Source organism: Phalacrocorax aristotelis, chromosome Z, assembly GCF_949628215.1.
Source record: "Phalacrocorax aristotelis chromosome Z, bGulAri2.1, whole genome shotgun sequence".
NCBI classification, from domain to species: domain Eukaryota; kingdom Metazoa; phylum Chordata; class Aves; order Suliformes; family Phalacrocoracidae; genus Phalacrocorax; species Phalacrocorax aristotelis.
This window is the reverse complement of record NC_134311.1, coordinates 36,855,833-36,869,451: the sequence shown is the minus strand read 5'-3', so window position 1 is coordinate 36,869,451 and position 13,619 is coordinate 36,855,833. Positions and strand designations below refer to the sequence as shown.

The 13,619-nt window shown below is 41.0% G+C and overlaps 1 protein-coding gene across 3 annotated transcripts in view; it reads right to left on the bottom strand.

Moving 5' to 3' along the window:
* Window positions 1-1,280: 1,280 nt before the first annotated feature.
* PTCH1 (patched 1) overlaps window positions 1,281-13,619 on the bottom strand; it is a 75,181-nt gene continuing 62,842 nt past the window's right edge. For 2 of the 3 annotated variants that reach the window (XM_075078203.1, XM_075078201.1), the window contains exons 20-24: window positions 12,470-12,612; window positions 9,408-9,507; window positions 7,780-8,034; window positions 6,172-6,700; window positions 1,281-4,494 (exon numbers count right to left, since the gene is read on the bottom strand). In XM_075078203.1, coding sequence (XP_074934304.1) covers window positions 6,173-6,700; window positions 7,780-8,034; window positions 9,408-9,507; window positions 12,470-12,612 — 1,026 coding nt within the window. In that variant the 3' untranslated portion in view covers window positions 1,281-4,494; window position 6,172. The remainder of the gene's footprint in view (window positions 4,495-6,171; window positions 6,701-7,779; window positions 8,035-9,407; window positions 9,508-12,469; window positions 12,613-13,619) is intronic. The other variant, XM_075078202.1, reaches the window with a different exon arrangement.

Below are 13,619 nucleotides of genomic sequence, written 5' to 3'. Positions count from 1 at the left end.
TATTTATAAGAAATCTAAACATGACAGGTAACGTACAGTAAATAGCTATCGTTGATGCAAAATGGAATTTTTAAAGAAAAACCCTGTGTTCTGACTGGCAGAATGTATTGATTTATTCATACGGTTTTCAGTCCTGTGAATGGAGCTGCTCCCATGAATGGCTAGGACACAAAAGGCAAAGTCTGTGAGTTGTGCTCATGCAGGACTTCATTGGCCACTGGCCTCACGGGCTGTAACCCACCAAGGCCGAACCTGCAACCTGATGCAGTCTGGCTACTCCCAAGGATCTGAAGTAGAGCATTTGGAGTAGCAAAAAAACACGTGTAGGAGGTTTGCAGTTCTAGTCTTTTAACTGTATTTTTCTCTTTTCTGGTTAAACCTCCAGCAAATGTAAAATAAAAAGTTTTATTTCCTCTGACCATGAAAAGCAGAGGCTGAATTATAAATTATCCCAAGACATGTTTGGGCTTTTTGTTTATGAGAAGTTTAGAAGACGCATGGAAAAATCACTTACGGGTTATAGGATAAAGCGAAGGATTGCTGGCTCTGTGGCACTTCAGTGAATGCTCAGCAGAGCACGTTTGCACAGGACAACGCACACTGATGTTTATCATGCAAGTGACTTCAGACAGATGCTGCTGCTCACAACCTTCACCCTGCTGCCTGCAGTAGCCTCTCCTCCTTCCCAAGCAGTGCCCGTGTGGGGCGCAGGGAGCTGCGCCCCGGCTTGCAGTTGCTAGCACACTGCCTGGAAGGAGCTTTGCCAAGGGTCTTCCCTGCTTATGGAGCGCTCTAGTTTTCAGAACTTCTTGTTTATTTATTTTCTTTGTTCCACAAACTGGGAAAAACGGACTATTTCTCTGATCCAGTTTAGGGAGCAACCAGAGAGATGGAAAAAGACAAAGAATTTCCTCACACTTCTAAGCAGAAATAACCTGTACAGAAAGTGCTTTACCGAAGGGTTCAAAGCCTGCATAAAATGCTTCATTCAGAGTAAGAATGAAAGGTATAATCCAGTCCTAAAACTATCCCCCAAGACATAAAAACGACAACAGAATCAACAGACAAGCAGCAGCTTGTTACAATTTAGACAGGATTTTCAAATTGCCTCCTGCTCCAAAATGGGCAAATCTGAATCTCCCAAACATCCCAAATACTGAAACATGCCAAATTCATGCTCCAGATCAGAATGACTGCATCACTGTACCTGCACAGCTGACCAGCAGTACAGAAAGAAGTATTCTATAAACAACCAAACCCATAACCGATAAGTTATATTTTTTTATTCATGTTAGAATTTCTATCAGTGTTTGAACATTAATATTTAGAGAGTTTGTACAATTTTGATTCAAAGTTTAAAATGAGAACCACACTAGATCACAAAATGGTAACTAAAACACAGTTCAGAATTGTATGAATATTCACACTCTCTTTCTCTCTTAACATTGTTAAACACTTTCTTTTCTGCCAGGGGGTTTACAAGGAAAAGTGTGCACCGTAATTTTATCTCAGCAGTGTTCCAAAACATAATGGCATCATCATTACATATAAACTCTTTAAAAATATACTTCTGTCAAAAGACTTGATGACTACTATGTACACTACAAAAATAAATTTTCATATAAATAAATTATATGGCATAATTTTATCTTTGTAACTGAAATGACACAAACTCACTCCTACCGGAACAGGCAGGCAATGAGACCCAGTTTGAATATTTATTTCCTTTTCACTCCTTATGCTAAAAGCTACGATGAGTCCTTAATGTAAATGTTATATAATCTTTCCTATTTAACATTAGTAAGCACTCTATACAAATAAAAATCCATTAAACAGTAAAAACATAGCTGTAATAGTGTTTCCAATAGAAATAAAATCCCTGCATCTTGTTTGTTATAAACTGGCATGACAAATACTGTAAGACAACATTCTTATATAAAAATATAAATATCACCCATGATTAAAAAAGTTAAAAAAACCCAAAATAAATGTTGCCAGCCACTGAGTTCTCCCCTTGCCAATGTGACTATCGGAGAAGAAGGTCTACATTGTGCACGAAGCAGCAGGCAGCTCACCCACACACAAGCACGCAGGAGGACTTGGGCAGGGGCAGGTGGGAGACACCGTGGCTGGCCTTGGCCCCCTTCCCTTGTGAGGAAGAGGAGGGAGCGAGGCAGCCCACCGTGGTGGTGGTGTCAGTGGGAGCCCTGCCGACCTCTGACACGGGAGCGCACACGCTTGGCGGTTGAAGGTAGCTTCCAATTAGTATCATACCGTTTTGTTGCCAAGTTCGTATGATCTGAGGTCACTATGCTGCTAGTGCTAAATTGGGGCCCCTTGTCTTTTTGTCATTAAGAGTTTTCACGTTAGACAGTGAACTGGACCAGTAGGCAGTTGCGACATTAACCCTTAGTGTGCATTGAGACAGTAGCTTATGTATCACGGGAATGACACCAGGCTCTCGCCACCTGCTCTTCGAGCGTTCACATTGGACATCTGTAAACAAGTGCCTCATATCAAAGTGTTTTCAAGTGAGCAAAAAAGGCATGGAAATTTGTGCATTCTAATTATCCCCATTCGTTATGCTGGCAAGGTCTGTGGACAAAGATAGACTCCCTGAAGCCACTGGAGAAAAACACTTTCCCATTCAAAGACTTGGCCACTGCCGTTCAGGCATCATACTTAAAGAAAAGCCCTACCACTGCTGTGTTTAGAAACTGAATATTGGTTTTGTTTGTCTGGCGCTGAATACACCATTGAACATCTACCTGCTCTAAAAAACAGCTTGGAGAAGGGCAGGGAAAAGGTGAAGAGAGAGGAAGACAGAGATAATGAAAACTTTTGTTCCGTTATTTTAAATTAAGGTTCTCCATTCTTAGGGTTTGTTTCCAACTGGAACACAGATTGTAGCTTTTTTTCAGACCCTTCACCTGCAGTAATCCCCTTTTAGTTTAAAAATAATAATACAAAAAGCTAAATTAGTTTCGCAAAGAGATCCCAGTTTAGCTGTTTCAATTAAAAGTGCCAATGCAGCATGGGAAAACACAAACAATAGAGAAAAGAACACCCCAAGCCTTATGTGTCATGACAGTCCTGGACCCATCAGAAAGTCACATTTAAAAAGTGAAAATAAGGTTGGTGGTTTTTTTTTATCCTTCTATTTGATTTTTATCACTCACTGTTAACTTCCTGCCATGAAAATAAGGTGACCAAAGATACTGCTTTTGATGCTGTAAGGACACAGCTGAGCTGTGGCTCACCGTCAAAGAACTCAATTATCCAGCTTCTAATGCCACCCATAGTTAACAGTATCAATACCAAAATAAGGCATATGTTCACTGAATTTCTATAACCACCAGCACCTCTCAATATCCAGCACCTCTCAATATCCAGCACCTTTGGAAGTGAAAAAATAATGGTTAGAGTGTTTGCACTTACCTGGCACCTTTTGCAAAAAGAAAAAAGGAAAAAAAAAATCAAAGCACTACACGAAGAGTGATTAAGCCTCACAACATTTCTGGGAGGTAGGTAAGTGTAATTATACCCATTTTGCAGAATAAAAAACTGAGGCATGGGGCAGTTAAGTTACTTGACCAAAGTCACGAGAACCAAGTCATTAAGAGTGTGGGAAACTGAACCACAACCCCAAACCTTGACTCCCTGTCTTCTGTTTTAGTTGGGCCTTTGATGATGGCAGTCTATGGTTTATGTTGGTGAACACCAACAGTTTTCACTAGTGCCTATTAACAGGGAAAGCCAGACTCGCATCAGCATCAGTGGGTTTATAAGCCCACTAAGTGTTACCATACAGTAAAAGAGAAACTACAGTACATCAGAAACATACACAAAAAAGCATGCACACTTCCAGATGCACACATGGATACACACAGCAAAACAAAACCTGCACATAGCTAAATCTATTTAAGCCTCCCAGATTAACTTGCTTTTCTTCATATCTGCTTATTTTAAAAATTACCACGCATAGCGTGTTTGAAAGTTAACCGTAACATTTCATACTACCACAGGGTTGTGATACGCAAATTTAAAATATTTTAAACAGACATGTACCTTTTAAAAAAACCCCAACCTATTACATAAGCAATATTTGCATAGAATTATACAAGTAAATTATACAATATTTAAGCAGCAGCAACTTATGCTGAAATTTAGAACTACATTAAGCTTAGTTGTGGCACAGATATCAATGTACAAGAAGTACAAAGCGCACACAATCTTGTCCCCATTCCATTGCCCAGAGGCAAATGGCTCCAGATTATACTACTTTACATTGTTCTTTTGTATATTACATATGTGTACATCTTTTAAATACTTAAAGAAATATTTAACAAAATAATACAATAGGTTACAGTAACAGTGAACTGTTGTCCTGATGCAGCATGTCCTTTTCTACAACTTCAAGCAGTTCTTCTCTTCAAGCAGTCCTGGAAGTAAGAGTTTTCCATCTTTGGCCTCTTCTTTGCTTCAGTTACTACCCTTTACAAATAAAGACAGAAGAAAAACAAACATTCATTAAAGTTCAAGAAAAACAAACAAATCAAGCTAACCCAAAACTCATTTCATGATTATTGTGGTTACAGTTAGCGGTCAGGAAACGTGGGCTCTGCTTTCATCTTGGTCATGAATTTCCTGGTAAAGAAGTACTGATACCAATTTAAAAAGTGCGGATGCTTTAATTTCTCAGTTTCCACAGCTTTAGATACCTGTGACAAATTCAGTCAAAACCAATGAATGCTTCAAGGAGAAACATGCTACATCGAATACTGTGCACAGTTAAGAATCTCAAATTACTATGCAGTTCAGCGTGAAAAAGCTGAGCCCGAGTATTTCCTTATTCTAAGGATACTATTACTTGCCATACTTCTAGATACTAAAGGCATTCATTCCTGTTTGCACTTTGAGATGTCTGGAGAGACATTTTAAAACCAGAAGGCAATTTTATTACGAGTCATCAAGAAATTTCCATCAAAACTCTGTGTGTGTTTGTGTGTGCGTGCGTGTGTGCGCGCACATGCGTACATGTATAATAGTTCTACAACCGAAATAAAATGGCTTGCCCTGGTCAAACTGCCACTGTAAAGCTCTGAAAAGCAAAGAGAGAAAACAGGGATCCACAGCTATTTTATACTTCCTCTTTCTCCCAAAAGGGAAAAACAGAGTTAAAAAAGTGAGAAATGGTTTCTCAGGCACAAGCCCCAGAAAGCTTTCAGGGTAAAAACTCTGTTGGTTTCTCCCCTTCGAAGTTCCCTATAAAAATAATGGAAGTTTTTCAAGAAAATGAACAGCTTTATTCTTCTCCAAACACCTGCTAATATCCTGTCCTTTCTAAACAGTCCTGTTTCCTTGTAACCTTCTCTTGCCAGCCTAACAGGCTGTCAACGGTTTAGGTATCAAGTCTCACAAGTTTTTGGATGTACCTATTGTTTCACAGCAGCACGATAAATGCCATACTAGGTCAGCTCTACCCCACGCAAATCTGCAACAGTCACCGCAGCTGCCCATGGCAAGGGAGAGATTGGCCCACGGACCCCTCCAGCGTTTTGAGTTTGCTGGGTGCGTCTCAGAAAGCCCCTGAAAGCGCAGGGGACACCCCACCATGCAGCAATGCACTCGGCACAGAGGGGCCATATTCCAGAGGGATTCAGTCGTCGCTACGGACTTCAAATTCTTTCACGGAGTTTTATTCAAGGGAGGAAAACTCTTAAAGTAGCTGGCAATTTTACACTCTCCTAGGCAATGTCATTCTGTACAGTGTTTTAGAACATGCCTGATTCAGGGATCAGAAGACAGGACCTATCAACAGTAAACGCAGTTGCACAGCTCTAAAGACATTGGTCAACATTTCTGCTTCATTCTCCTCGTCTGGTAAACTGGGACTGTACAACGTACTTACCCAGTTTGTACGGCTCCTGGAAGTAATTCGTGCCTGAACCTGCTATAACTTCTCAGTGTTGGAAAGTACTATCTTATCCAACCTGATTTCTAATGCAAAAGGTACTATATTCACAGTCAGCAGATTTAAGATGGTGAGGGACCAGTAAGTAAACCCACCTGAAGGAAAGGTACCTCAGAGACATTTTTACTTTCTCTTTTCTTTCAATCACACCATTGCCTGGCACAGGCAAAGCTTGCAGCTATAGGACACAGACCTACCTTACTGTGAGCTGTTGCCAGGTGTCCTTTCCTCACATTCAACATCTTGCAGTTCTATAACTTCTACTTTAGAATTTCTTCTTTCACACCGAACATTAAAAGGCACATGAGGGTCCTCAAATGGCCCATGGTCAGCTTCATGGTATCCCTCGCAGGATGGAAAGCTCCCTCCCCGAGAGCTGTGGCTGTGCACCGGCGGGTGGACAGCAACAGTCACTGAAGCTGAGGCAGTCACAGTAGTGATAGGCTGGCAGTATGCTGGTCCTGCGGCGCCCATGGCGCCGAACGCCGGGCTTCTCATGTTATGAGAACGAGCCTTGTGGCCCAAGCGATCCCTATTGCTAGGTCCTGAATGCCCTTCAGTGGAAATTTCAAAAGCGTCCCTGCGAGGGCGGTAAGGAGGTGGTCGCAGCCCTTCCCTCGCTTCCCGTTTGGGTTGTCTGCCCTGACGCCACGCCTGCTGCGTGCTGGACTCCGGATTTGATTGTAATCTGGGACTTGACTGATGCCTTGGGTCTGGCTGAACCACCTGAAAGAAAGATGCACAGTTATGCCTGACACAGCTAGGCAAACAAACACAACGCTTGCTTGTATTTTAAGTTGAGAACAATTATGATAATGCTGTCCTGGCTCTAACTCTACAAAGGTAGATTCCTGAAGTCTGACAATTGTTGTTTTTTCCGGGTAGTTTTTGCCTGAAGTTACTAAAACCTGGGAAGCATACCTTCAGAACAACACAGGATGACAGCTGAAAACGTTATTGTAAGCTTCCTACATTCTGGTCCCTCTTTTCAAAGGGATGGGTGACAAGCACTTCATCTTAACTCGTTCAACAGGCAGAATTGCAGGCATTTGGAAAAGGCTCTATTCCATACCGGGTATGCACAGGATGTTAGTAGGGTAGTTTGTATAGACTGTAGGAATCTGTTTTCTGATTTCTGTAAAAAGCGTGAAGCACAGCGGCCACATCAGTCAATAAACCGTGACCAACTTCAAATGTGGCTGTGCTTGTACCTACTTCTAGGCCTCTGCTGAACAAAAACAGATCCACATTGCAGCTCAGCATGCAGCATCAGCAGGGGTAGGAGACAGAGCTTTTTCACTTTCCTTTGAAATCACAGTTATGGCAACCCAGTAGCAAGATGCAACAGGGCCAAGATTTGGTACACCCCTGGAACTGTTTTCTTCTAGCTCTATCAATTTTTCTCCCCAAAATGTGCTGTCAGAGAGAGGTATGTGAGATGGTGATCCACAAGGACCTGTGTGGGAGGGAAGAGGTCTGGATCTTTTAATCTCTCCCTGTTCTCTCTCTGATAACAGCCATCAAACAGACAGAGAGCTCTCTCTTGTGGCTGGTGCCAGTGTGATAGAACAGCAATTATGCATGCCAAAGACCTCTGCTTTCATACCATCATTTTACACCTAACTTGATTCTGAAGGACAGGATGAGGAAAGCCCTTCATGCTCTGCTTACAAGTTTTGGCACAAAGTCACAAAGCATAATCAGCCACAATATGAAAGAGCTTTCCACAAAAATAAGTAGATTTAAATAAAAACCCCCAAACACGCTTCTTGCCCTCCTGCTGGTCAATATGTGGAGCTACTTACAGTGGATCTTGCAAAGACAGGATTCTCAGTGGCTTCCACTATTACTTGATGGACTGGTGCCCCAGGGCCTCGGGTGGCCTCATACTGATGAAGCTCTTCACTGATGCCGGACACTGTGGTTTGAGAGCTGTACTCTGAATCAGAGGAATCTGATCCGTTATTTGTGTGGCCGGGTGGCAGCGCAAACCTCACAATGCTGGGGGGCGGCTCAGGAGATGGTGTGGGCAGTCTGTTTCGTCCATTGGCTGGAGAAACCTGAGAGTGGCAATGCATTCAGTAACATTCAATTAGCATTACACTTTTAATCATTTTAAGCATTTACCCTTTAAAGCATTACCCTTTTAATTTGTTTGACACGAATGTTCTTCTGCCAAATACACCCTCCCATGCCATGAGAACCTTAGCGCCAGTTTTGTGATGAACATTTATACTGAACTGAAAAAATTAACGAAAGAAAAAGAGACACGATCTCAATCTGCGGATGTGTATGTAAACAGGATTACACAAACTCTTCATTGTCTCAGGAAGTGCACGTATGCATCTGCGTGCATGTACTTGCACTTACAAATATAAAAGTAACACATGGACTTGCTTCCCCCTTCAGCATCCGTTAACAGTGATTTCATAAAGTCACCTCAAATGTGTATGTATAGCATGGTTCAGTGTCTATTTGAAAACAGAGATGGACATACACATAATAGCAACGTCTGTGGTAATTACATATGGTCATATACATTGCTTAACTAAGGGACAGGTCATGTATACTGTTAGGAATATAAGAGATTATACACTGTTGATACTAAAAAAAGCAAATACTTCTGAGATATTACCAGTGCTGTATACAGACCTTGCGTTTTATTCTTGTATACACACAGACACGTGAAGCATAGCGCACTGATTCTACTAGTATGGGATAAAGATAGCCCTATGTTACAGTGTAATTGTGTTAACTATAGAGTAGGTAATGAATAATTAACAAATTTGGTATCTGCGAATCCTTTTTTGCTGGACTTGAGCTTTATGCTGTAAAGTCATCAACATCTAACTGAAGCCTTCCACTCATCAAAAACACTGCTTGAGCCAAAAGCATACTACGGGGGGGAGGCGCGACTGGACGGGGGGACCTTCTGGCAGACCGGTCATGGTTATCAAGGTGTGGTCTGTGGACCACCACTGGTGTGTGTTGGTCCACACAGGCCTTCCTGGTGGTCTGCTCAGTTAAATATTTTGAGGAAAGCAACAGAGGCAGCGAGGCAGGAAAGAAGAAGGTATGTGTACAAAACAAACTGTCTTTTGCAAAATACTGGGGAAAATCCTTATTTTATGGACTTACGCTTTTAAAGGCATAAATAATCCTACACTTGTATTAAGTTTGCTGATTGCAGCCTCTAAAACAATACTTATTAAAAAACCTTTAAAAATATAAGTATCAACTAAATAACAAAGAGCACATTTAATAAAGATAAAAAAAGCAGTAGAGCAAGAAACTTATACACCGGGGGTGGGGTAGAGTGGAGAAATCCAAGAGAATTTAAAAAATAGAGCTTCTAAAAAAGGGGAGTGATCTGGGGGCGGGCAGGACTGCAGAGCTAGTATTATTTATTCTGTTCACCGTGAATTTTACTGACCTCAGGGTATGGTCCAAAGAATGACAGAAGAACAGGAAGCAGCACCAATCCATTGAGAACTCCCAGAATGGTTAAGATTGCCAGAACAGCAAAGAAATACCTGAAGTAGGGTTTAAGGGGTTTGAGGGTGAGAATAGCCACAAATCTTGTTAGAAATAAGGGACTACAAATCACTCCTAAATATGTCAAAATAATACATATACTACATTAAATCTAGAATATTACTACCATTATACTAAATAAGTATATAACTTTCCATTTAAATATATAGGGCTTTTTACCTTTCGAATTAGGGAAGCTACATTCCACAACCCAAAGTGTTAGTTGATAAAGGAAAGAAAAAAATTACATTTGTTAATTTCCCAGAATCTGGAAGCATGTAATGTTATTTATGAATGTGTTACACAAACACAAAAATATGGAATGTGCAGTGAATAGCTGAATGGATTGAAAGCACAAATACAATGAAAAGGGGCCCCCATTAGTGAAAACCCAGCAGAAGCAAACAAATGAAGTGAAGGGTGTAGAATTTAAACAATTTAGCCTAGAAGGAAAAGAAGCCCTCTTCTCCCAGCAGCTAATCCACTGTGAAATGCTTCTGCATCTTACAGCAGAATCTCTAATTAAATCTCCAGTGTATCAGGTAAGGGTTTCCTTTGCTGTTCATTAATCACAACTTTCCGCCTAGAATTCTGTGAGTTCCAGTTTTACCAAATAGCTCGAATTGCAACCTTTTTACAACACAGGAGCTCACTTTCTGCAAAGAAAATGCTGCCCATTCTATAGTAAGCTTCAGCATTGTACTGAGTAAGAGCACTCCACAATGGCGGAGCTGCATTGCAGGCTAATCTTTTGTTGAACAATTTAGCATCTCTGAATACTCTTGTTTTGCGTCAGCCAATTCAAACATAAAGGCTGAAGTACTATGGAAGAAGAGGAAAGTGCACAAGTGGTTGTCCTTTCCCACCACTGAGGGCTAAGGTCTGGGATCCTTCATGAATACCAAGGTAAACCTGTCAGTAAAAGGAAAGCCTTGCTAGTTGGTATTCGGCACAGCTGGGGCTCAGACTAAACTGAAGGCTGCGTTGTAACTAATGATTTCAAGGACTCAGTCTTGGTAAATTCCTGGAGGAGAAGGCAAAGAAGAACGGAGGGCAAGTTTGCTACTAATGGGTCTGCTGAGTACATTGTCTAGCTGGCAGCAAACTTTACTGGCCCCCTGTTTCCACATCTGATCAAATATATCAGACTCCTGTAAAACTACAAATATCCTGCTATTGTAAACATTTGGGAATTTCTGATCTGCATTAGCAAAAATCAGCACGCCAATCTACTCTACTAACATAAACCACCAGAACTTTATACTGGGACAGAGATCAACAACAGGCATTAAAAACATTTGCATCTCATCCATCTAACGCTAGGATAAACAGGAGGATTATAGCTCTGACCAGTTGGTGTATACAATGTCTGTTAATTTACTTAATCTTCCACATTGTTGGACTAATCTATCGCTTTCCGGAAGTTTGGGATCTTCTTCACCCACTATAACAATGCTCAGACTCCCATAGTTTATTTTATTTTGTTTTTTAAACAAGGCAAACTAAAGTCAGATTGTGCTAGGAAACGAGAAACTCATGGCCAAAAAAAGTAAAATAACTAAGTTGAAAAGTTGAAAGGCTCATTTTATAAACTGAGAGCACATCCAATCCAAATTTGGTATGAAGGGCTGATACGATCTTCCGTTTTGCTGCGACACAAAAATATGCTTGTCAAAATCTTGTCTGTTAAGTAGGAAAGTAGCACACCATATGTACCCCTGTAAATTTAGGTTAAATCTGTAAGTAACCTATACGTCAAAGTGTTCCAACCCTTACAAGTTCAGGTCCTAGAAGAATAATTCTACCTTATTTCTTCAACATCAGTAAAATAAAGTAAAAAATACTGACTTAGGAAACAACTTACAAATACTATTTCAGGACATGCAATATCTGTACAGTAATGTAGGTTTCATGTGGCCTAACTGCAAACTGCCTGCTTTCTTCAAATCTCTTACATACATAAGCAAAAATTCTTGATGAGATTTAGCAGCCATTCTCTCAGTTCCTGCCTCTGACATTTTGTTGTTCTTATTGTCAGGTGGATGTCAGCTAAGTCTAGTCATCTATCCTGCTTATGTCTACCTAAGTAGTTAAGTCATCTTTCAGAGCATTTTTATTTGGCCCAGTTCTAGCTCAGTTCCATGTTAGGGCTTGGATTATTTTTTTTTTCATGCTGTAGTTTGCCACAAAGAACCTGTGTTACTTCTAAGATTAGCCATTTCGCAGAGCTCCACAGGTTGTTTGGAATAGAATAGGATCTGTTTCATTGCACTTCTCAAATTCCCCTCAGCGAAAAAACTTGCTTTCCTCTCATACTTGACAAATTCACATTCTTAATTAAATTCACAAGAAACAGTCCGCCTGTAGTTCTAAACAGAAGGGCCTTCAGGCTTTGCTTTACGAAAATTTTAATATGAAGTTCTGTGTTCATACTTATGGTTCCCCAGCTCCCAAACAGGGCTTTTTTTCCTCTCCGTGTTATACATTGCTATAAACCTCACATAACGATAGAAGGAGAAGGCCCGGAGAGAGTCACTTGCAGCACAGCCACACCGTGTTTGTAGGTTCACGTCCTTTGCACGCAAATTGTTGTGCGTACAAGAAATCTGGAGGGCTTAAAGGTTAAAGGCCAAACCCAGCTAATACTGGACAATGCTAGATGCTTTGAACTGACTCAGACCCAGAATTAGCAAACTTTGCTGAAGAGGGCCATTTTTGTCTTCTTTCATGCTGGGTGTCAGATTTTCCTGGAACGGATTTTAATACCAGCAATGGAAACACTACCACGTCTAGCATGTAACAAGGAGTTAATAAAACAGAGGGAAAGCAGGACCATGATGTAAGCATGCTTGACACACCATGCATAGTAATAAAACGACAGATACACTGAAGTGATTAAAAATTAAAAGCATACTTATTTTTATTTTAAAAAGAAAGTCAAAACACACACAAATGCCTTACCTGACAATAAAATCAAACTCTGATCCTGCGAGCATTAACACTCCAAGCAGAGTGGACACAGCCCCATCCAGCACTGGTGCAAACATGTGTTCCAGTGCAAGGACAGCCCTATGGTTCCTGTCTCCTATGGCAGTTAAAAATGCCTGTAGAACAATGAAATCCATTCCATTAGACATACATAATTTTCCAAACAGTCCCTCTCATAGCATGCACAGCTTTTCACCAGTTAATTACTTCAAACTATAGTTTATGAAAGTACCCCTATAGCTGTCTAACCTGCAAGAGAAGGCCTGATTCTGCAGTCATACCACACAGCTGCTGCTGAGGATGCACGACCAGAGTAAGAACTGATTACAGAGTCAGACCACTGTAATAATTTTGGAAACAATGCCTGCCTGCCTACCTCAGTAGGCTTTCCTCTCCAGCTTTGCTTATTTCCACCTGCAAATAATTCTTTTCATGGTGAAAGCCCTTCAGGCATCAAAATTACAGGGCTGCTCCTCTCACTCTTGTGGGGCAATGGCTTCCATGACTATCACGGGAAGTTTGCTGTGAAAACAGCCAATACTGATGCAGGCTTTCCCATGAGCTTGCCACAGACCGAGGACTGGTATCTTCAGTTCAGGTACATGGTGACACCCACAGCAGTATTTATTAGCGCATCAGGTCCTTCTGTCCCTTTACACAGAAGCGTCTGTTGGTACGGTGCATTTCTTCTCACTGGGCTGAGGCTCCAGACCATCGGATGTTACACACAGCAAGTGCCCAACTGATGGAACGCTGTCAGCATACTCAACAGGGCTGGTATGAAGTAACACTAGACTGTGTGCTGCTTTGTTTTTATTTTTTACGCTTCTATTTCACTCAATATAAATGTTTTTCCAACTTCAACTACTTTAAAACTAGCAGGCCTATATGAATAAAATTGCCTTAGGAATAGAGCCTATGACTAGTGAAATGTCTTTCTCCCTCCAACTCCTTAGTGAACAAGCTGTATCAAGAACACTTAAATGCTCCTGTTGTGTATGAATTTGTCTTCTCTGTCTATGACTTAACGGTTTAACAAGATAAGAACCTGGTTGATTTTCTTCCTGTGATTTATAAGGGCTCTCTCTTTGGCAAATTCTCTGCTGCCTATTAAGATACCAGC